Source organism: Sapajus apella, unplaced genomic scaffold, assembly GCF_009761245.1.
Source record: "Sapajus apella isolate SASKATOON/1434 unplaced genomic scaffold, GSC_monkey_1.0 scaffold84, whole genome shotgun sequence".
In the NCBI taxonomy this organism is placed as follows: Eukaryota; Metazoa; Chordata; class Mammalia; order Primates; family Cebidae; genus Sapajus; species Sapajus apella.
Genome location: NW_022437024.1, coordinates 3,916,609 through 3,942,035, shown reverse-complemented (window position 1 = coordinate 3,942,035; position 25,427 = coordinate 3,916,609). Strand labels below are relative to the sequence as shown.

General features: G+C 38.5%; 1 protein-coding gene across 2 annotated transcripts in view; it reads right to left on the bottom strand.

Annotated features, from left to right (window-relative positions):
• Nucleotides 1–25,427, bottom strand: part of PTPRO (protein tyrosine phosphatase receptor type O) — a 280,097-nt gene that overhangs the window by 63,791 nt on the left and 190,879 nt on the right. For both annotated transcript variants that reach the window (XM_032253729.1, XM_032253730.1), the window contains exons 8-12: nucleotides 22,615–22,735; nucleotides 21,776–21,969; nucleotides 18,431–18,542; nucleotides 13,484–13,635; nucleotides 12,005–12,125 (exon numbers count right to left, since the gene is read on the bottom strand). In XM_032253729.1, coding sequence (XP_032109620.1) covers nucleotides 12,005–12,125; nucleotides 13,484–13,635; nucleotides 18,431–18,542; nucleotides 21,776–21,969; nucleotides 22,615–22,735 — 700 coding nt within the window. The remainder of the gene's footprint in view (nucleotides 1–12,004; nucleotides 12,126–13,483; nucleotides 13,636–18,430; nucleotides 18,543–21,775; nucleotides 21,970–22,614; nucleotides 22,736–25,427) is intronic.

Here is a 25,427-nt window from a genome sequence, read left to right as displayed (position 1 = left end):
AGCAGTCTATTATCACCAGACCGACCCAGTGAAACCTGTTAGGTTACACAATGCCCCTGCTTAAAGCATGCAATGGAGAATCATCTCACCCAGAGGAAAGTGTCTTTTAAATGACCCTACACAGTCTGTTCCCTTGCTCCGTCTCTGCCCGGTATCTATGATTCTCCACCTTGTTTGTTCCACTCCAGCCACACTGCCTGCCTGGCTTTTCTTTGAACTTGCCAGGAAGACTGCTGCTTCCAGAGCTGTGCACCTGTGATCGCCTCTGCCTACAGGATCTCATCAAAGTTAGCTCTCCCTCATCTCCTTCAGGCCAACTGAAACATCACCTTCACAGGGACACTTATCCTACTCCCCACAAATATTGCATCCATCCCCCACAACACTTCTTATTCTCTTTCACTTTTCTCCACGGCACTTTTCACCATTTAACATTCTTATATTTATCATCTCCTTTTCTCCTTTAGAATGAAGGTTGACATTTTTATCAGTTTTGTTCATTTCTGTATCATCAGAACAAAGAATAGTGTGTTGCATACAGTAAATGCTAAATAAATATTTGTTGATTAACAGGATGAATTTTTTTTTAAAGTATAAGACCTTAAGTATTTTATTATCTTCTTTGTAGCTGACTGGCAGCCTACAGATTTCTTTTTTGTTCCCCAGGCTGGAGTGCAGTGGCATGATCTTGGCTCATTGCAACCCCCGTCTCCCGGGTTCAAGTGATTCTCCTGCGTCAGCCTCCTGAGTAGCTGGGATTACAGGTGCCCGCCACCACACCCAGCTGATTTTTGTATTTTTAGTAGAGATGGAGTTTCTTCATGTTGGCCAGGCTGGTCTTGAATTCCTGACCTCAGGTGATCCACCTGCCTCGGCCTCCCAAAGTGCTGGGATTACACTCATGAGCCACTGTGACTGGCCAGCCTACAGATTTCTACATATCTATATTTATATCCATATTTCAGAGAGATAGAAAATGCCTACTATCCCCGACATCCTTAACATTTCAAAGTATTTTGATTTTTTTCTTGTCCATAGCCAAATTATGTTTTAAAGATTTCTAATCTCTACAAAACTTTCTATGACTGAGATTAAGAAAATCAAGCCAATGACCCTAAGGCCAAATTCCAAAAGAGGAACAGAATGTTGCAAAAGTGGATATAAGGCTCCTCCCTGTTCTGTTAAATTTTTTAATAGAAAAATGAAGTTTGTAAGAAAAAAGCCACACCCCAGTCCAGGAAAATAGAAGCAGCAGATAGATAAAAGGTATTAGATGACTGTTTCTGGACCAAGACCTAACAATGTACAAAGCATGTCACAATTCTCTAGGGTCCAGCTTGTTCAAATGAGGACATAGCACTGAATTACCTCCAAAGGATCTCGTAGCACTAAAGTTATATGATTCCTTATCTTGAACGTGCCCAAACACGTCTATGGTCAGGGTAAGGCAGAAGTTTGACGATGGTGGTGTGCGATTCTGTTTTGTTTGTTTGTTTGTTTCCTCTGACCTCTGTAGCTGATCCTTTCTACTCTGTCTTTCTGATTCTTCCTGCCAAGCTCAATTTCAAAATGCTGGGGTGGTTCTTCTAGGCTCGATCCAGGCCTTCTCTTTTCTTCTCTATCATTACTTACTACTTGGTGATCTCATCCAGACACCTCCAAATTTGTATTTCCAGCCCAGAATTCTCCCCTGGTCTTCAGACACATGTATCGATGACCTCTTTGCTTCACATCTGCACCGGGATATCCAATGGTCATCTTAATTTTTTTTACATCCAAAGAAGAATCCTTGATTCTTACTTTACCCTAAATATACTCCTCCTGTATTTTTACTGGTCATTTCCATCTCAGTGAATTGCGCCACCGTTCGTCCTAGTTGCTCAAGAGTGAAGCCTGGGAGTCATTAATTTCCCTTTCCCTCACTTCCTGTTTCTGCCCTATCAGAAAGTTCTGTAGACACAACCTCCAAAAAGAGCTCCTGAATTCTGTCCACCTCTCTTCATCTCCGTTATAACCACTGTAGTCAAAGTTACCATCAATCTGTTGCCACTTCTTTGAAGCACAATATTATTCTTACTTTTTTTTTTTTTTTTTGAGACAGAGTCTCGCTCTGTTGCCCAGGTTGGAGTGCAGTGGTGCGATCTGGGATCACTGCAACCTCTGCCTCCCAGGTTCAAGCGATTCTCCTGCGTCAGTCTCCCAAGTAGCTGGGAGTACAGGCACCCACCACCACACCCAGCTAATTTTTGTATTTTTAGTAGAGATGGGGTTTCACCATGTTGGTCAGGATAGTCTCAATCTCTTGACCTTGTGATCCGCCGGCCTCAGCCTCCCAAAGTGCTGGGATTACAGGTGTGAACCACTGCGCATGGCCAGAATATTATTTTTGTTTTTATTTTATTTTATTTTTTTTGATACAGAGTCTTGCTCTGTCGCCCAGGCTGGAGTGCAGTGGCATGATCTTGGCTCGCTGCAACCTCTGCCTCCCGGGTTCGAGTGATTCTCCTGCCCTGGCCTCCTGAGTAGCTAGGATTACCGGTGCACACCACCACATCCAGCTAATTTTTGTATTTTTAGTAGAGATGGGGTTTCACCACGTTGGTCAGGCCGGTCTGAAACTCCTGACCTCGTGATCCGCCCGCCTCAGCCTCCCAAAGTTTGGGATTACATGCGGGTGAGCCACTGTGCACGGCCAGAATATTATTTTTAAAGCTGGAACAAATAGTCCTTTAATAAGTTCCCCTACTTTCATTGTTGATGCAGTAATCCCTTTCTCCTTAAGCAACCAGAGGGATAGTTTTAAATATAAATCAGATTATTTATTTATTTTTATTTATTTATTTTTTTGAGACGGAGTTTCACTCTTGTTACCCAGGCTGGAGTGCAATGGCGCGATCTCGGCTCACCGCAACCTCCGCATTTTAAGTTTCCTAAATGGCTTTTCATTACTCTGAAAATAATATTCCAACTGCGTGCCTTAAAAGACCTATATTTGGGCCTGCCTGTCCACTCTGCCTGACTTCCTCCTTCTTAGCCTTTTCATAGCTGGTCCTTCTTGCTATTCAGACCTTAGCCCCCATGGCCTCCTCAAAGAAAGATTTTACCACATAGTCATCCTGCACCACATTTCCTTGTTGTAAACCACTGTACAGAACTTACTACCGTCTTCCCCTTCACTAGATCATAAGCTCCTTGCGAACAGAAAGTGAAAATAGCCCTCCAGCTTTGTGACCATCACTACCACAAGCAGTCTGTCTGGCATCTCAGCAGTACTTAGAAGGCTCTCAATATATATTAGTTAAGTGGATTGATGAATGAATATTCTATTTCCAGAGAGCTATTTGTGATCTGTCCAACACATCTCATTCCTGGTTTTTTTTTTTCCTTTCTTTTTTTTTTTTTTTTTAAGGTTGGGAAACTGATTCTCTTATGTAGACTTAGCAAGTCCTCTCAAAGTTGGCCCAGGGATCCAGGTTGATTCACCAAGAGTGGAAGATACTATTGGTTAATGGTTGAAGACACAGTCATGTGCAGACCAATGAGTTCTTGCAAAATGACAAATCTTAGAGGCAGATTTGATTGATATTTGTAATGACTGACTGTCAAAGAAGCCTGTCATACCACCGCAGTACTGTGAGACTGCTGGCAACCTAAAATTCCTAATGGCATGGTTGGTTCAACATCCCGGGAAAAGCACCATATTGGGGCATGTCTTTTTGTGGACGTTTACTGACGATACAATATTGAGATTTATTGGCAACTGTTTTTAGGGCTCTCTACCTTTGCACATGACATCTTGCATTAACTTACATTATACTGAGCTAATTGGTAGTTTGGTTTCTTACCATAGAGGGAGAACCTACCCTCTACAACACCGGAGTTAGACAGAGCCATTCTAAAGAGGGCTCTATCACAGATAAATTGAACTGCAGGTTAGCCCAACCAGTTTTGGTCCTAGCTTTAACAATGGCATTCCAATTCAAACAAGCTTGAAAAATCTATGTGCCAAAGTTGTATTTTTCTGTAAAAGAGAATGAACATGACTTCTATATGTGTCGAAATGAATGCTATGAAGACACACAAAGCAACTAGAATAAAAGTTTTGTAAAAAAAAACCTCTATCATTCAGGTACTACTAAAGCAAGATATTATTTCACTTCTCTGAAAGGTGAAACTTGTTTTGATTAAATATTAACCAGAATACAATGTTCAACTTTGAGGCCCTCAATTTCAATTCATTCAACAGTATCTGTTGAGCAGTTATAGGTGTTCAGGCATTGTGTTGTATAAAATGGAAAGGGCTTATAGACACAATAACATGATTAGTAGAATTGATCTTTTGACCAAAGGATAAAAACCAACATTATTTGTTTTCAAGAAAATAAGAAAGGCATGTCATATACAGATTGTCTTATTTTCAGAGAGGAACAAGATAGAAACAATATTCCATTTGATATTAAGATAGCAAGAAGAAGAAGCTTATCGATCCTGAGGGTTATATTCACTAGAAATAATTTCTATGGAAACTTACCTTTCCTTGAAAAGTTTAAAGAAATTTTCCAAGTTGGTTTACATAGTTCATTCTGTTATCAGGGAGACATGGAGGCTCCAAACGTTTTGATAAGATTGGGAAACTGTCATGGTTTTAACACATAGTCCTATGTAGATACAATTGTACCAGTTCATGAATTTGACTCATATTCTTGAGGCTCCTTAGACCATACTGTCACATAGAAATGTCAGTAAAGTGTCCAATAGTCCCACTAAATACTACTTTGATAAGACCACCTCTGAAATTTTATGGGAGAAAACTGCTGGGACGTGAGAAACACTTAACAGCTTCCTGTAATAGTAAAGCTTGGAAAAAGAAAGACATTGGGAACATGAGCACAATCTTCAAGTAATTACGGTTACCTAGAAATGAGTTTTTGAACTGTCCTTTACACCCACAGAGGACACAGTCAAAGATAATGGTTGGAATTGGTAGATAGGCAATTTTTTTTGCTTAATAGAAAGATTATGCAAATTTGTAAGTTGGTGCCCTCCACATTTTTAGAATTTAAGTATAGACCACAAGGGAGGAAGAGCAGATTGCCTTCAGCGCAGAAAAGATTAAGAGGCTACCCTAGATCCTCAATTGGAGCACTAGCGCCCCCTTGAGGGTGTTTGGAAGTTTGAAGGAATGTTTTTTATTAGTCATAACAGAGGGAATTAGCTATTCTGTGGTCAGGACTTAGAAATGCTAACTGCCTTGAAATTATTAAGAGCACACCAAATGAAAAATTGTCCCATGTCCCACATCCCATATGACTTTCAAATGTTATAACAGAGTAAATCCACCATAAGTGTAAATTGCAAGTACTTTACTACCTAATAATTTGGAATGTTTTTAAAAGGAAATTAAGTAAAATAATTTAGAAGAAAGTTGTCCTGAGAAGGCACATTTAAATCAAATTAAGATAGTAGTTAAGATTATTCTATAATATAATTTTTACTTCCATAGTGTCTAATCAATACATCACATATTTCCAAAGTACCTATACAATTTTAAAGTATTTCAGCACAAAAAGTTTTTGTTATAGCAAATCTGAGAAAAAGAAATTTAAGACTCAGTGACCTATGCATTGAGTTCTGGAGAAATGCAATTACTGGGTAAATTGAGGAAATTTTTTTTTTTTTTTTAGATTTTCTAAAAGTTTTCTAAAAGTACATCACTGTCAACAATGCTACCCATGGTATTTAAGTTACTAATAAAACAGCCGTTAATTAGTCTTTATTTACAGCTGCAAATATGAACACATGTAATAACAGAGATGACCTGAGACTCTTATGAACAGATTCAGACACATAAACTAGCAGACATCTTAAAAAATGATGTCACTAAATTGCATTAACTACCTGGAAAACACATTACTATTTGATAGACTTAATTTTTAAAATATGAAAATCATAAAAATCTCTGCTGGGAAAATTACATATTGATATGCATTTATTTTTGGGTTGCCACTCTTTTATACTGCCTTTAGGGGTCTATCACACAATTTTGTGTTAATCCATCCTCCATTGTCTGTGGTAGATTTTAGGATACTGTCTCCGAGTTTCCCTGTAAGTATCAGAAATTAAATGTATACCTCAATAAAGGGTCAATTTTTGAATGTAGAAGATGTGTTTTGTGTTACACAGTCACTTTCCAGTTGTATGTCATAATATAAAGAATTATTTTGACATTACGCTACAGAAAAAGATCCAGTTCATTTGCAAGAATGTTATAGTATCTGTTTTTCCTCATCCACAGCCTACTGTTTTTCTTGGCATATGATCTTACAGAATGAGTTGGGAAGTATTCCCTCCTATTCATCTTTTTTGAAGAGTTTGAGCAGGACTGGTATTAGTTCTTTAAATATCTGGTGAAATTCAGGGGTCAAGCCATCAAGACCGGAGTTTTCTTGATAGGAGATTTTATTATGACTTTGATCCCATTGCTCATTATTGGTTTGTTAAGGTTTTTTCCTAATGCTTCAGTTGTGTTAGATTGTGTTCAGGAATTTATCCATTTCTTCTAGTTTTCCAATTTGTTTGTATATAGTTAGTTGTTCATAATAGTTTCTAATGATTCTTTGTATTTTTTAGGTCTCTTGTTATGTCTACTTTTTTGTTTCTTATTTTATTTCTTTGGATCTTCTCTCTTTTTTTCTTACTCTAGCTAAAGGTTTGTTGATTTTATCTTTTTAAATGATCAACTTTTTGTTGTGTTGATCTTCTGTATTTATTTTAGCCTCTATTTCATTTATTTTTGCTCTGAGCTTTATATTTCTTTCCTTCTACTAATTTCGGGTTTGATTTGGTTTTGCTTTTCTAGTTCCTTGAGGTACATCATTAGGTTGTTTATTTTAACTTTCTACTTTTTTATATTAAAGGCATTGATTGCTGTAAACTTCCCTCATGCTATGGCTTTTGTTATATCCACAGATTTTGGTATGTTGTATTTTCACTTTCATTTGTCTCAAGAATTTTTAAAATTTCTTTTCTTTCTTTCTTTTTTTTTTGAGACAGAGTCTTGCTCTGTTGCCAGGTTGGAGTGCAGTGGTGTGATCTCGGCTCCATGCAACCTTTGCCTCTTGTTTTCAAGAGATTCTTCCGCCTCAGCCTCCTGAGTAGCTGGGACTACAGGTGCCCACCACCATGCCCAGCTAATTTCCGTATTTTTAATAGAGACGGGGTTTCACCACGTTGGCCAGGATGGTCTTGATCTCTTGAGCTTGTGATCTGCCCGCCTTGGCCTCCCAAAGTGCTGGGATTACAGGCGTGAGCCACCGTGCCCGGCCATAAAATTTCTTTCTTAATTTCTTCATTGACTCATTGGTTGTTCAGGAACATGTTGTTCAATTTCCATGTGTTTGTGTATTTTTTGAGGTTTCTCTTGTTATCACTTTCTAGTCTTATTCCACTGTGGTCAGAAAAAATACTTGATACGGTTTCTACGTTTTGAATTTGTTGAGACTTGTTTTAGGTCCTATGCTATAATTTATTCTGGAGAATGTTCCATGTTCAGTGAAAAGAATGTGTATTCTGTAGCAGTTGGGTAAAATGTTCTTTAAATATCAATTAGGCCTATTGGGTCTCGTGTATAGTTTAACTCTGTTGTTTCTTTGTTGATATTCTGTTGGATGATCTATATGTTACTGAGAGTAGAGTGTTGAAGACCCCTACTCTCATTGTAATTAAGTCTGTCTGTTCCTTTAGATCTATTAATGTTTGTTTTATATACTTGGGAGCTCCGGTGTTGGGTGCATAGATATTTATAATTGTTATATCCTCTTACTAAACGGATCCCTTTATCATTATAGAGTGACCCTCTTTGTCTTTTTCTACAGTTTTAAATTTGTGGTCTATTTGATTGAATACAAGCATAGCTACATCTGCTTTTTTGCCTGTATGTTTTCCAGATGCATGGAATATCTTTTTCCACCCCTTCATTTTCAGTCTGTGTGTGTCTTTATAGGTGAAGTGGGTTTCTTAAAGGCAGCATATGGTTGAATCTTATTTCTTTATCCAGTCAGCCACACTATGACTTTTAATTGAGAATTCAGACCATTTACGTCTAGTGTTATTATTGCTAAGTACGGATTTACTACTTCTGTTGCCTATTTTCAGGTTGTTTTGAGAATCCTCTCTTCATTTAGTACTCTGCGGTTAAATGATTAAGTATTATGTATTAATTTGATTTTTATTTTTAATGAACTGATTATATGATTTTGTGCTGTGGTTATAAGGATTATAAAAAAATCTTATAGATATAACAAGTTTATTTATTTGCTTATTTTTGAGATGTGGTCTTGCTCTGTCATGCAGGCTGGAGTGCAGTGTTACAATCACAGCTCACTGCAGCCTCAACTTCCTGGGCTCAAGTGATCCTCCTGCCTTAGTCTCCCAAGTAGCTGGGACCACAGGCATGTGTCCCCATATCCAGCTTTTTTTTTTTTTTTTTAAGTAGAGATGTGGTCTTGAACTCCTGGGCTCAAGTGATTCGCCAAGCTTGGTCCCCCAAAGTGCTGGATTACAGGCATGAGCCATCATGTCCGGCCATAACTAGTTTAAGAGATGACAACTTATTTTAGATAATGAGTAAAAAAATAGTTTACCTTTTAAAAAAATTTACCTTTTAACTTCATCTCTCTCCATCCCCCATTTTGACTTTGTTGCCTCAATTTGCATGCTTTACATTACCTATCTCTTAACAGGTTGCTGTAGCTATTATTGTTTTTAAAAGATTTGTCTTTGGCCGGGCATGGTGGCTCATGCCTGTAATCCCAGCACTTTGGGAGGCTGAGGTAGCAGATCATGAAGTCAAGAGATCGAGACCATCCTAGCCAACATGGTGAAACCCTGTCTCTACTAAAAATACAAAAACAAGCTGGGTGGGGTGGTGTGCACCTGTAATCCCAGCTACTTGGGAGGCTGAGCGGGGAGAATCACTTGAACCTGAGAGGCAGAAGTTATAGTGAGCCAAGATCACACCACTGCACTCCAGCCTGATGACAGAGCGAGACTCCGTCTCAAAAACATATATATATTTGTCTTTTGGGCTTTACAGCAGAGTAATAGAAGGATTGGGTGCCAAAATTACAGTAATAGAACATCCTAGGTTGGTTCATGTACTTAATTTTCCCAAAGCCTAATACCTTGAAAAGTTTTCTTTTTTCATGTGTCTTTTTCTCTCAGATTGAAGAAATCTCTTGTATTTCTTGTATGACCTGTCTGATAGTGGTAAATTTTTTCATCTTTTGTTTTTATCTTTCCTTCATATTTGAAGGACAATTTTGGTGAATATATTATTCTTGAATGGCAGTTTTTTCTTTGAGCACTGCGAAGATGTTTCGCTTCCTCATGGCCTGTACAGTTTGTTGCCAGAAGAATTGCAGCTTGCTTACCTGTTATTTGCATCTTTTCTCTTGATGCTTTCAGGATCTTCTCTTTATCCTTGACCTTTGAGAGTTTGGCTATTATACGCTTTGGGGTGATCTCATTTGGGTGGTTTCTGTTTGGTATTCTCAGACACTTCTGAACCTGTCTATTTCTATCTTTCCCAAGTTTTGGAATGTTTTCTATTATTTATTTGAATAAACTTTCTCGCTCAGCTCCCTCTTGAATACTAATAATTCTCACATTTGACTTTTAAGGTAAATTTTTTTTTATATCTTATAGGCAGAAGTCACTTATTTTCGGTCTTACTTTTCTTTTTCCTTCTCTGATAGTATATTTGCAAACAGCCTTTGAGCTCCCTGAATTATTCCTCTCCTTTGTCCATTCTGCTGTGATGAGTTTTTCAGCTCAGCAAATGTATTTTCTAGGGCCAAGATTTTTGTTTGATTTTAAAATTTCTTTGTTAAATTTCTCTGATAAATTTCAGAATTTCTTTTCTATATTTTCTTGGACCTCACTGATATTCCTTAAACTGTATTTTGAATTCTTGTTCAGAGAGCTCACGAATCACCATCTTGTTAGGGTCAGTCATTGGATTTTTGCTTTGTCCTTTTGTGTGTGTGTGGGGGTCACAGTTCCTTGTTTGATGTTGTTTCTTGTTTCTTTTTTTTTTTTTTTTTTTTTTTTGAGACACAGTCTTGCTCTGTCACCAGGCTGGAGCACAGTGGTGCAGTCTCAGCTCACGGCAACCTCCACCTCCCGGGTTCAAGCGATTCTTCCGCCTCAGCCTCCCAAGTAGCTGGGTCTGTAGACGGGTGCCAAACGCCCGGCTAATTTTTGTATTTTTAGTAGAGATGGGGTTTCACCATGTTGGCCAGGATGATCTCGATCTCTTGACCTTGTGATCCACCCGCTTCAGCCTCCCAAAGTGCTGGGATTACAGGCATGAGCCACTGCGCCTGGCTGATGTTGTTTCTTATAGGTACATATCTATGTCTGCATTAAAGGATCAGCTAGTTAGTCCAGTTTCCATTGTCTGCCTTGCCTTGTTTTGTTTTATATTGGCTATGTTTGCTTAGCAAATCTTTACCACTATGTCACTGCATACATTTCAGCTCTAGATGACACGTGAAGTCCAGATTTGCCTTGGTTTGGCTTATCCTGAAAAGGAGACGTCCCAAGGGAACTATCCTGGCAGTGTGTCAAAGTTGGCTGGGGGGCTCATGCCCAAGGGACCTGTGGAATGTACCTCCTACACTATGGCGCTGCTGAAGAGCCACTCTGATTTGGTGTCTCCTTTGGCCAAGTTACAGTGCAGAGTTGCTGGGATTGGGAATGGCGGTTTCACCTCACGTCTTTTTCTCTGCCTGTCCTCAAGCTATTTCTCCCTTCAGGCAGTCACGATGGTTCCTGTGGGTTAAGGCAAGGACAGATTTCCTGCCAGGAAACCCAAGATAGTGGGAAAACGAGTGGGCCACCTCAGCCTCACTTTTTCCAGTGTAGAAATATGAGCTGGCAGAAGATTTTCTGCCCACTTGTTACCAGACAGAAGTGGGGGGAAAGACTTTATGAATGTGGAAGCCTGATTCTCCTATCACCTGCCCAGAGTTTTTCACTTCTCTGTGGTTCTGGAATCTGTCTCATCCTCGTATTTGAGTTCTGGGTTGTTGCTGGTGAAAATCTCAGAGCTATATATTTGGTTTTGGTTTTCTGTTGCGTAGAGGGGAGTGAAGCCAGCTTGCTTCTATGCTGCCATTTATAAACTTTTGGAGTATTGCCCCTACTTTAATTAAAGTTATTTCCATCTTTCTCTCATTATATGAAAATATATCTCATCTTTTGGTACTTATTTTGACTCTAGTTTTTATTCTAAGGTTCTACCTGTGTCTATGCTTGTTCAGTTATTTGTTATTAACTAATTTATGTTAACTTGTTCATTTCTTCACTTAGTTTTATACATCTTATATGAAAGACTAATGATCTTTTTATTTCTTTTAGACCTTAACTTATTCATTTTAGTTATATCTAGGCATCAGGTGATTTCATTATGTCTTTTAGAGTGGTTGTGTCTGAACATATACGTAGGGAATCCATATTATTTTATCATAAATTAGTTTCATTTTATCTTGATTTTATACTGGAGTTAGGAATCTATATAAAATTTTAAAAATCAATGTGTAGATTTTCAAATCTATGAATTGCTATTTAAAATATTAAAGAGGGAAATACATAATATTAATATGAAAATGGAATGTTGTCTTATAGGGTTGTGAACACTGCATTAGATAATCACTAATGTTTTCTCATCCCCAAAATCCTATGACTACCTGGTTTCTTTAACCTTATCAAGAACAGTGAACACCACTGTTCCCCAAAACAGTATATATTCCACTCACAGAAACTCGTGCTAAGTTGACCATACTCTTTTGCTAGTACAAATGTTTATTTTCTACTTATAAAATATTAGCCATTTTTCTGTTATTATTTCATTGAATTGAAGAGCTCTTGCTGAATCAAGTGATTCAAACATTAGTTCTCCCAACATGATTATTTCACACCCATCTCTGTGCATTCTTCTTACCTAGCTTGACAAGGTGGAGCATGGAGGTATTACTTCCTCTTTCAGTACAAGCAGTTACTGAGAGGTTGTAGATGTCTCCTGGAGGTAAGCTGAGAATTGCAGTCATGACATTGCGTGTCACCTGCAAGATCATCAAAATCAAGGGTTTAAACTTTTAGTGAATAAGCCAGTGGACCACCCCAAACAACCTAAGGAGTATAGCAGACACATTCCCTCTCCGTTCTATGCTGCAATCTGCAATTTATTATATTCTAGGTACGTTAAATCTTCTGAAAATTTTACAAATTCATCAGCTGGGGCCAGTGCAAGGTAGCTTTAACAATGCATTATATACATCAGAACAATTTTGCAATTAATTTCCTAATTTGGAATGGGTCTTATACTGATATTTTCTTACATATTCACAACAGGTTTTAAAAAAGACAGTTACTGGGTTGCTGCTGATATGTACATTCTAAGAAGTTCAAAAGAAACTTAGCTGGGCATGGTGGTGGGTGCCTGTAGCTCCCGCTACTTGGGATGCTGAGGCAGGGCAATCACTTGAACGGGGGCGCAGAGGTTGCAGTGAGCCAAGATATCACCACGGCACTCCAGCCTGGTGACAGAGCTAGACTCCGTCTCAAAAAAAAAAAAAAAAAAAAAAAAAACCTACTCGTATCTACAGACATGTGGCTTCCTACCTACTGGCCCTTATTATTTCCCATCCTCCCCTACAGGTAGAGGGGTTGATGTGACCCAGCTCTGACCAGTGGATTGTAAGTAGAAGTCACGTGGACAACTTATAGTTCAGTTCACATCCTGTAAGTCCTGGGCTTCCACATCCTCCCTTTTCTTTCCCCCTTCCTGCAAGTTGGAATGTGGATGCAATGGTGATAAAGGTTCCTCTCTCCTCTCTACACACAGGAACTACGCGTAGTGGGCAGATGGAACAACAAAACAGAATTTGCATCCCTGGATGACCCCTTAGGGCAGAAGGGCCTGGTTAGTCCTGTGCTTTCATGGGAGAGGCAGAAACTTCTATTTTGTTTGAGCCACTCTCCTTTTGTTTGTTTCTTTACTTCAGTAGTTTAATCTGTACCTTAATCAGTAAACATCAAAAAGTGTATTTTGGAGAAAAGAAGTCAGTAGTCTCAAAGTCCCCAAATCTTTAGGTGTTGGTGATATATGGGAAAAATTTGGAAATATATTAATTGTAGTTTTCTTGAAAATGTTTGGCATCCTGAAGAAAAAGCTCAAATCTTAGTTCTAAATATAAGTGAAATCAACAGCTGCAATGACTACAGCTCACGGTTACAGATTAAACGGTAAACTCTATGAAAGGAATAATTTAATGTTTGTTCACTGTCTTATCTCTAGAGCCTAAAACAGACCACAGGTATGCAAACATTTGACGCCACAATAAATGATTGCTTAGTGGTTTTCAGTGGTTCATAAAACTAAATGTACAGACACACAATACTGGCATTCAAAGAAACATACACTCTTTTTAATTTTCTTTTTTCCTTCTGCAACAACCATCCAGTGGAGCATTCTAGAATGGGACAGGTCTGTTGTATCATCCCCATATGTCCAACTGATATATAACAGACTGTTGAAATATTCCACAGAAGTGATTTCTGGAGCCACTGGCGCTACAAGGGAAAGAAGAGGCACAATGTAGTATAATAGACTCATAAATACAGTATTTAGCAGTAGAGCATGAAATCCCATTTAGATTCAACTTAGCAAATTAGAATTCAAAGCACATGATAGTCCTGGTAACTATTGGACCTCTCAGTAACAGTGAAGGATGGTGACACACGGTGGGTACTTGTTTTATGGGATCCAACACCTTATATCTCTAAGATACAAGACACCCAGACCCATCTGTACGTGAGGATATCAAAAGTCTTTTATATAAATATCACCATTACAAGAGTCCTAAAAGGGTCACTGTTTGGATATATTTGTTACATCAGCCAATGGATATTAATAGGCATCAATAGAGTTATAATCCAAGTAGGTTTAAAAAATCCTAGAGTCCTACAAACGTAAGTCTCTTTTATTTACTTGCAGCAAAGACGTTTATGGGAATGAAGAACAGTAGGATACAAGCGTAGAAAGATAGAAGACAATAGTATTACAAGTAAGATAGAAGACAAATGTTATTTCCATAAAATAACAAGACATTATTATTGACAATGTCTAGCCCAGTGCTTTGCAGAAAACAGGCTCTTAATAAATGTTGCTGAAGCAAGTAGTAAGAGAGAGAAAGAAGAGAAGAACAAGCTTTTTCTTTTAAAAAAAATTATGCCACGAAGGTAAATTCTAACACTGAGTTTGCTACTTTATCATCTTACACATTTAAAGTTTTAAAAATTTAGGCAGGGAATGCCTGTAATCCCCGCATTTTGGGAAGCCATGGTGGGTGGATTGCTTGAGTCCAGGAGTTCGAGACCAGCCTGGGCAACATAGCAAAACCCCATCTCTACAAAAAAATTAAAAAATTTAGCTGGGCATGGTGGCACATCCTGTAGTCCCAGCTGCTAGGGAGGCTGAGGTGGGAGGGCTGTTTGAGCCCAGGAGATTCAGGCTGCAGGGAGCCGTGAGCCTGCCATTGCATTCCAGCCTGGGTGACAGAGTGAAACCTTGGCTTAAAAAAATATTTACTTTTGTTTACTTATTTATTTTTGGCAGTGTCTCACTTTGTCACCCAAGCTGGAGTGCAGTGGTGCAATCTCAGCTCATTACAGCGTCGACTTCCCAGGCTCAAGCATCCCTCCTGCCTCAGCCTGACAAGTAGCTAGGACCACAGGTGCAGGCCACCACACTCGGCTCATTTTCATATTTTTAGTAGACACGGGGTCTTTTTATGTTGCCTAGGCTGGTCTTGAACTCCTGGGTTCAAGCGATCTGTTCACCTTGGCCTCCCAAGGTGCTGGGATTATAGGCATGAGCTTCCGCACCCAGCTGAAGAAAAAGAAAAAATTAAAAATTTGTTAACTAGGCAGGAGACTTCACCACAAACTTTATACTATATAGGCTTTGAAAGCATATTTTAATTACTTTTTAAAGTAACTGCTAATTCTGTTTATTTCAAAAAGCAAACACACCGTTGAATTTAAATCCCATGTATATGTTTGAAGGCAGTAGGTATTCCATTCTGAGATAGAGAACAATGTCAACTTAAATCTTTAGAAAATTTCTATAAAGTATAGATAATTATTTCCCCCAATATGATGCTAATACTTACAACAAACATTCATAACTATCTATGCTTTCACAAATAATTTTTCACTGAAGAATTTGTAATATATAAAGTAAAAACACATTTCTGTTTCATGTGAAATAGGACTAGCATTTATATAGTATGTTTAGCAATAAAACCTTGAAATATCAGCAATGCATCTAACAAGTAACACAAATCTACATCATATTTCAGAATATTCTACTAAAGGAAAATAACATTGGCTTCCTTATAGCAACCTAATATAGTCCAACAGATTTCATCATATACAAGAACCTATGCATATATTTCTTCAAAGGATATTTTCTCATGTCCTAATTTTCATAACGAAAAGAGACATCTTTAAAATTGCAAATCCAGAAGTACATATCTTTCCTCTCACATGTCGGATTTTTATTTCCATGTTGTTGCTTTAAAACCTAGCATCTTGCTGGAAGACCACAAGATGTCACTATTTGTTTATTAATAATTTGGTCCCTCAGAATAATTACCATGATTGAAGCTAGCCAACTGAATTGCCTAATGAGGATGGTAGACTTGAGTTCCTAATTAATCACATCTAATTCAACTATTTTGTTCCTATTTCCTTTAATATCACACAATTTGGAAAATTCAAAGCATAGAAAAGTTAGGCATGGGATTCTTATTTGCTTTAAATGAGGAGGTAAAAAACATCACACACTCATCTGTTTTTACTTTATATATTACAAATTCTTCAGTGAATAAATGTTTTGAAAGCATAGCTAGTCATGAATGTTTGTTTTATGAGTATTAGAATCCACTTTGGGAGGCCGAGGCAGGTGGATAACCTGAGATCATGAATTTGAGACCAGCTGGGCCAACATGGTGAAACCCCTCTCTATTAAAAATACAAAATAAATTAGCTGGGCGTGGTGGCGCATGCTTGTAATCCTAGCTACTTGGGAGGATGAGGCAGGAGAATTGCTTGAACCCAGGAGGTGGAGGTCGCAGTGAGCTGAGAGTGAGCCATTGCACTCCAGCCTGGGCAACAGAGTGAAACTCCTTCTCAAAAAATAAAGTATTAGTATCATATTAGGCCTGTCAGGAGGTAGGGGGCGAGGGGAGGGAGAGCATTAGGACCAATACCTAATGCATGCAGGTCTTAAAAACTAGACTATGGGTTGATAGGTGCAACAAATCACCATGGCACATGTATCCCAGAACTTAAAATAAAATTAAAAAAATGTTAAAAAAATATATAACAAAGTAAAATTTAAAGTTAAAGTAAAATTTAAAAAATATATACAAAAAAACCTACTGGAATTTTCAACTGGTTTACAAAATAAGTATAAAAATGATAATAATCTGTCATATATAACAGTGACTTATGTTACATGATTTAATTCTCATACATACTGTGAGGTATTTATTATTATTCTTTATTATTTATTTATTATAATTATACCCATTTCATAGATGTGAGAATTGAGACCATTTCCGTCAATATGTTCAGACAATACCTGTAGACTGCTGGTTCAGCATGACTTATTTATTTGACCCAGGAAAAGATAGGAAATCATCAAAGATTTCATTGGAGACAATTTACCAGATAAATAGCTTGTATATTAACCATAGTTTATTGATCCAGACTTGCTATGTCCATTTAAATTGTTATAAACTTTGCCCGATCCTAGTCAGTTTCCCATCTTGGAAGGCATACCTTAAACCACTTGAGCCAGAAAGCCAAATCCTATTAATATTTCATTTCTTTTGTTTCCCATTAAGAGACAGTGCAATGACTGCCAAGGTGGTGTTCAATATATTAAGTTTTGCTCCCCTAACCAGTTGTCTCTAAGTAGGCTGTAGAGCCTATTTAGCTGACATTTTAGGGGGTTTACCAGCAAAAAAATAGAAGCCCAGAGTCATTGAGATAATTTGCTCAAAGTTTGGCAGCTAGAAATGAGCAGTCCCAGGTTCAGATATTACATCTGGGGTTTTTCCAGGCAACTGTCCTGCCAGGAAGGAAACAGCATTCTCAGAAAGTTATTATCAATACAGTTAAATTATAAGAATTATTGATACAGTGAAGTTTAATTGTAATTAAATATGTGATTATCAATATACGCAAAAGCCTAACACAGTGCTTGCCAAATAATAGATTTTTTTTCTCCTTTTTGGGTATTCTTTCACTTTTCTGCTCTAATATTACTATTAAAATCTGGAAGAAAAAGTGCTCTGGATATTGGCTAGTAAAGAAAAGAGACATGCTTATGTAAGTTAATTGTGTAAGAATTCACAGATGATTGATTTCTTTCCACTTTTTTTCATTGATAAATTTCAACAGAGTAAACTAGATGTCCACTGAGGAAAGCATTTGCCAAAATTATTCCCCTAAGCAGTATTTTTCTCCTCTGTTTTCTCAGGACAACTCTAATTACAACCTTGTTTGATAAAAGGTTCTTGAAAAGTCTTGGTTCAAACAATGAGGATTAGTGTTTCTTTGAGGAATTTCCCCTTTTCATTGCTATCTCTGACTACTGATGATGGAACTACATAATTTAAGGTTCCTAAGGATAAAAGACCAATCATTTTGTAAGTGCTTAAACTTTGTGTCATGTATTTTGCAAAATAGCCTATTTAATAGTGAAGTTGTAATAAATAATAACAGATAACTGATACTATTATTATCCCCATTTTCAACATGAAAAAACTGAGGCCTAGTAAATTTAACGTGCTCAAGGTTAAATTTCTGTGGTGTGCAGGAGGGTATATTAAAATCCAGATCTATCTGCCTCTGAAGCCTACTTTTTACTTCTACAATGGACCCTACTACAGTCAGATTATGACTTTAAAAGTGGCTTAATTAATAAGGAAATGGAGGCACTCTAACAAATATAATCATCATATGGGTAAAATCAATTGACTGTGCAGTGTGAAGCTGTTGGCCGTAACTGCCACATCTCCATTCTAATCAATCCTAGCTGGGGAGTATATAAATCAAGGTCAGTGCCTCAGAATAAAAATAAGCCAAGGGTGGTAACTCAGAATAAAAATGATATTTTAATTTTTAAAGATTATCAACTGGACAAAATAATGAATGATCAGAATCAATATTATCTCTCATGAAATTGATGTTCACCCAGTGCTGGGTGAATGGCACTTTCTAGAGCTTTGGAGCCTCGATAACTCCTCACAATAATGCTCTCTTCTCACGGAACCATTCCCCACACATGCCTCACCTGTTATGAAGCTGATGGTGGAGCTGTCACAGCAGCTCAATTCTGGATCTCCCCATGTCACCATGGTAACCCGGAAGTTGTAGTACCATGCTGGCAGCAGATTAGCTATTCTCTGAATGAGAAAAGCAAGCAAGGAGACAAAAGACTGAGGGTGAAAGTGTTATTTTTGGAGTACAGTTACTTTCATTAGGTCTTAAAAAAATTAATAAGTCATTTTAATTTTCCTTTTTAGTGTGTTTTTCTATTTCCTAAATTTATGATAATAAAATATTCTTTCTAGAATGAAATGAGACATAAATAAAATAGAATACAAAAATATGATTTTTAAAGGTGATTCAAAGATATAGAGCCAAAGATTTCCAATATTTGTTTCATTTAGCAATTTCCTAATATCACACCCATGAAATAGTGCTTATCTGTAGTGACTATACATACATATCTCCCTATTTCTAAGACAAATAACCTCTCACAACTCTGTGTTTTTTCAATGTAAACCATGAACAGGAGTCCTTCAGAGTCTTCAACTGGGTAGAGAGCAATTGTGTACTTTGTGAATAGCCTGTGGGTAACCTACACTTTTCAAAATTATTCCAATTTCAGAAAGAGCAATTTTTACCTGTTTTCTTAAAAACCATCCTCTAAAAGCCTGACATTAGAGGTATTTAATAGATTAGTAGTTGTCACAAAGAGTCATCATTAAAGTTAGGCAGTGTCAATTAACTATTGAATACCAAAGGGAAATCTCTGTGTGTCCCTCCCTCCCCAGGAGCAGGGAGAAGCAATAAATACTTGATTGCTCTATTCTGCTTTAAGCAAATTTGTTAGGAAAAAATGTAAAAAATGTTGATTAACAAATGCATTCAATTGGAGATAACAGCTAGCTTCATACAATTATCTCTTTCTCTCTCAAAACAAAAAAGAACCCCAAAACCTAAAAGCAAAACAACTAAAAAACCTTGAAAATAGCCATAGCTATCTGTATGGTTTGGCTGTGTCCAAACCCAAATCTCATCTTGAATTCCCACTATTGTTGGAGGGACCTGGTGGGGGGTAACTGAATCATGGGGGCAGGTCTTTCCTGTGCTATTCTCATGATAGTGAGTAACTGTCATGAGTTCTTATGGTTATTATAAGGGGGAGTTTTCCTGTGTAAGGTCTTTTTGCTTGCTGCCATCCATGTAAAATGTGACTTGCTCCTCCTTGCCTTCGACCATGATTGTGGGGCTTCCCCAGCTACGTGGAACAGTAAGCCTAATTAAATCTCTTTCTTTTGAAAATAGCCCAGTCTTGGGTATGTCTTTGTCAGCAGAGTGAAAACGGGCCAATACAGTAAATTGGTACAGAGAGTGGAGTGCTGCTGAGAAGATACCCAAAATTTGTAACTGGGTAACAGGCAGAGGTTGGAACAGTCTGGAGAGCTCAGAAAACAGTAAAATGTGGGAAATTTTGGAACTCCCTAGAGACTTGTTGAATGGCTTTGACCAAATGCTGATAATGATATTTACAATGAAATCCAGGCTGAGGTGGTCTCAGGTGGGGAGGAAGAACGTGTTGGAAACTGGAGCAAAGGTAACTCTTGTTATGTTTCAGCATAGAGACTGGCAGGATTTTGCCCTTGCCCTAGAGATTTGTGGAACTTAAGAGAGATGATTTAGGGTACCTGTCAGAAGAAATTTCTAAGCAGCAAAACATTCAAGAGGTGAGTTGGGTGCTGTTAAAGGCATTCAGTTTTAAAAGGGAAACAGAGCATAAAAGTTTGGAAAATTTACAGCCTGACAATGTGATAGAAAAGAAAGTTCTATTTTCTGAGGAGACACTCAAGCTGCCTGCAGAAATTTGCATAAGCAATGAGGAACTGAATGTTAATCCCCAAGACAAGGGAAAAATGTCTTCAGGGCATGACAGCGGTCTTCACAGTAGCCCCTCCCATCACAGGCCTGGAGGCCTAGGAGGAAAATGTGGTTTCACAGCCCAGGCCCAGGGTGCCTGTGATGTGTACAGCCTAGTAACTTGGTGCCCTGCCTCCTAGCCACTCCAGCCATGGGTGAAAGGGGCCAACACAGAGCTCAGGGGGTGGCTTCAGAGGGTGTAAGCCCCAAGCCCTGGCAACTTCCACATGGTGTTGAGCCTGTGGGTGCATAGAAGTCAAGAATTGAGGTTTGGGAATGTCTGCCTAGATTTCAGAAGATGTATGGAAACACCTGGATGCCCAGGCAAAATTTGCTGCAGGGGCGGGGCCCTCATGGAGAACCTCTGCTAGGGCAGTGCAGAAGGGAAATGTGGGACTGGGGACCCCATACAGAGTCCCTACTGGGGTATTGCCTAGTGGAGCCGTGAGAAGAAGGCCACAATCCTCCAGGCCCCAGAATGGTAAGCCCACCAACAGCTTGCACTGTGCACTTGGAAAAGCCACACTGAATGCCAGCCTGTGAATGCAGCCAGGAAAGGGGATATATTCTGCAAAGCCACATGGGTGGAATTGCCAAAGACCATGGAAACTCATGTCTTGCATCAGTGTGACCTGGATTTGAGACATGGAGTCAAAGGAGATAATTTTGGAGCTTTAAGATTTGACTGCACCACTGGATTATGGACTTGCATGGGGGCCTGTAGCCTGTTTGTTTTGGCCAATGTTTCAAATTTGGAACAGTTGTATTTATCCAATGCCTGTACAACCAGTGTATCTAGGAAGTAACTAACTTGTTTTTGATGTTACAGACTCATAGGCAGAAGGGACTTGCTCTGTCTTGGATGAGACTTTTGACTGTGGATTTTTGAGTCAGTGCTGAAATTAGTTAAGACTTTGTGGAACTGTTGGAAAGGCATGATTGGTTTTTGAAATGTGAGGATATGAGATTTGGGAAGGGCCCGGGGTGGAATGATATGATTTGGCTTGTTCCCACCCAGATCCCATCTTGAATTTGCACATGTTGTGAGAGGGACCTGGTGGGAGGTAACTGAATCATGGGGGCAGGTCTTTCCCATGCCATTTTTGTGATAGTAAGTCTCATGAGATTTGATGATTATTATAAGGGAGAGCTTTCCTCCACAAGCTCTCTTTGCCTGCTGCCATCCATATAAAAACGTGACTTGCTCCTCCTTCCCTTCCATCATGATTGTGAGGCTTCCACAGCCACATGGAACTGTAAGTCCAGTGAAACCTCTTTCTTTTGTAAATTGCCCAGTCTTGGGTATGTCTTTATCAGCAGTGTGAAAATGAACTAATACACCATGTGTATTTACAAAATTATCAAATTTATAGATAATTTTTTAAAGACACATTTGTTACATAAAATCATGCCTGTTCCCATAGGAAAGAGTGACAGTTGGTTAAGGGAAGATTACCACGGATGCAGTTAAGGAGACAGTTGCTGCTATTTCATAGTAGGTTGTCCACTCTGATGTCATTGTAGCAGGGTTGAAATAAAACATTTCAACCACATATTTTCTGAACACGCCTAAATAAGGTCTGGTCCAGCTCAGAACCACTGCTGTAGGACCCAAGGGATAGAGCATTAAATCCTTTATTCCAGTGGGAACTAAAAACAAGAGGGGAGGGGTTGAAAAGAGAAAGTTAAGAGGAATGTTTACTGTCTTAGCAACAGCCTCAAACTTCTACTTAATGACCAGACTTTTCATTCTTCTGATACAATCCCTTCCCTCCCTACCTCCCTCCCTCCTTCCTTCCTTCCTTCCTTCCTTCCCTCCCTCCCTCCCTACCTCCCCTTTCTTCCCTCCTCCCTCCCCTTCCTTCCTCCCTCCCCTTCCCTCCTCTCTCTCTTTTTCTTTTTTTTCTTTCTTTCTTTCCCTTTATTTTTTGGTTCAGTGTGTTGCTATGTTACCAAGGCTGGATTCAAATTACTGGGCTAAGCAGTCCTCCCACCTCAGCCTCCCAAGTAGCTGGAACTTTAGGTGTCTACCTCATGGCACACAGCTTTATTCTTGTTATATAATCATTGAAAACTAAAGCAAGTATGTTTGCCTCTGATTTTTCCCCCAAGTATTAAATATTGATACTGTCTTTCAAGTAGACAGTTCTAATTATTTATTACTCTGAAGGTAGAGTATTAAATTAACTAATATAAGCCTTCAAAATACAATGATAATGATTTGAGCTTGCACATTGCACCCCTCCAGTCAGTACCCTAATATATATGTCATTCTTCTTGTGGCTAGCAACTTACCAATAGCAAATGTCACAGGATCTGAAGGTGGTCCAATCAAAGGGCCTTTCCTTAGGTATATTACAACCTGGTACTGGGCACCAGGAACCAGATTTTCAATGATAGGTTTGCTTGAGTTCACCTTTAAACCAAACACCCAATAAGATTTACTTAGAGCTGGGCTTTCAGAATGTGACACAGAGGCAGAAATAATATTCGGGTACTCTTTTTGGAATCACAGATGACTTTGAAATCCAAAAGGCTTTACTCAAGCTGGAAGGTCAGATTCCAAAATTATCCAAAATTAGGATGATTTATAGTTTATGTGAACACTGAAGGGAACCTAGGACATTCAAGTTTTGTTTATCCTAAGCCATGGGAACTGCTTTATACCCATCAATATCAATTGTATCTATGTACACTAGAGACACATCAGCCTCTAACCCTAATCAAATCAGCAATACCATGAAGAGAGTTTGACATCCTAAATTGTAGTGTCAGCTGATTACATGTAAAGATCAGTACAGAAATTCTTTAGTCTCATGTCACTTAGAAGCATGTAATATGTAATTATAGAAATGGAAATGACCGCTGGGCACAGTGGCTCGTGCCTATAATCCAAGCACTTTGGGAGGCCAAGGTAGACGGATCATTTGAAGTCAGGAGTTCAAGACCAGCTTGATGAACAAGGTGAAACCCCGTCTCTACTAAAATACAAAGAAAATTAGCCAGGCATGGTGGTGGCATGGTGGTGCCTGTAATCTCAGCTACTCAGGAGGCTGAGGTAGGATAATTGCTTGAACCCAAGAGGCAGAGGTTTCAGTGAGCCAAGATCATGCGACTGCACTTCAGCCTGGGTGACAGAGCAAGACTAGCGCTCAAAAAAAAAAAAAAGAAAAGAAATGGAAATGACTTCAGAGACTACCTAGTTCAAAGTTCTCATTTAATAAAGTAAAGCCAGAGAATGGCCGAGATCATATGTTTAGATGCAGTGTTGGGACTGGAAGCCTAGTGTTGTAGTGTTGGGACCTCTAATCTACACTACGGGCAGGTCACTGTGCTAAGCATCGAGCTATCCTGGTCAGCACCATACCAGGCTGTTGTAGCCCCTAAAATAATATTGTAGAGTATATTTCTCATTTAGATGAGACCTTCTTTACTGTTCTCTTTTTTCCTTTTTTTTTTTTTTTGAGGTGGAGTCTTGCTCTGTTGCCCAGGGTGGAGTGAAGTGGCATGATCTTGGCTCAGTGCAACCTCCCCCTCCCAGGTTCAAGTAATTCTCTTGCCTCAGCCTCCTGAGTAGCGGGGATTATTGTTGCGCACCACCATGACTGGCTAATTTTTGTATTTTTAGTAGAGACAGAGTTTTGCCATGTTGATCAGTCTGGTCTCGAACTCCTGACCTCAGGTGATCCACCCAACTTGGCCTCCCAAAGTGCTGAGATTACAGGCATGAGCCACTATGCCTGGTCCTGCTCTTAAAAAAAATTTTGGATACATAACAAATACCATATAGAGAAAAATAGTGAGAAAGTGTAGATGAGTAAAATGCATTTTATTTTTTATTTTGTATTTTTTTGAGAAGGAGTCTCACTCTGTTGCTAGGCTGGAGTGCAGTGGCACCATCTTGGCTCACTGCAACATCTGCCTCCTGAGTTCAAGCAATCTTCCTGCCTAAGCCTCCCCAGTAGCTGGGACTACAGGCACGCGCCACCATGCCCAACTAATTGTTTTGTATTTTTAGTAGAGACAAGTTTCACCATGTTGGCTGGGATGGTCTTGACCTCTTGACCTTGTGATCTGCTCACCTCGGCCTCCCAAAGTGCTGGGATTACAGGCGTGAGCCACCATGCCCGGCACAAAATGCATTTATTAAAATGGAGTGTTGACATGCACAAGAATTTATGATTCAACTAAGAGATTAAAGTGCTGCTTTGACCTTTAGTGTCTCTAATATTTAAGACAGCATTGCTTGGTGGAAAGAGCACAGGTTCTTTTTTGAGACTACCTGGAATCAAATCCTGACTCTGCTCCTTATTAGCATGGGGGTTTATTTGTGCTTTATAATTTATTTAAAATTCTTACCTTGGTTTCTTCATTGCTAAAATATAGGTAATAAAATTATATACTTCATAGAGTTTTAGAATGCTTAAACCAGAGTATCAATAAATATTAACCTTTATTGATCTAATCAACTTTTTGGCCTCTAGGATACATAAAATTTTGGAATTCCTGCAGAAAGGAGCATGAATCAGTGGAGAACAATATTGTTTACAGCTTATCTATGTTGTAAGGTGTTTTTTAGAGTCTCACTAAGATTTTAAGGATTAACATAGAACTGGTGATATGATAGGAATTTTAGAGCTTTCCACACCAGAAACTGATTATACACAGTAGAAACTGTGTAATTTGAATTGGCACAACTTGCTCTACATGTAAGCAAAAGGAGCCAAATACCAAAATTTATTTTCCATTGGCTTAAACAAAATAAGATTACATCGAATTAATAAATTAGCATTTTTCATTCTTTCTTTCCTATTTATACTCTTTCACATCAGGGTTTCTTGCACAGGTTTTAGATTTTTAATTCTGCTGGAAGCCATATAGACAGATCTAGTCAACTACATCTCATCTGATAGAGAATTTTCTTTCTTTTTTCTCTTTCTCTCTTTCTCTCTTTCCTCCCTTCTCCTTCCTTCATTCCTTCCTTCCTTCCTTCCTTCCTTCCTTTCTTTCTCTTTCTTTCTTTTCTTTCTTTCTTTCTTTCTTTCTTTCTTTCTTTCTTTCTTTCTTTCTTTCTTTCTTTCTTTCTTTCTTTCTTTCTTTCTTTCTTT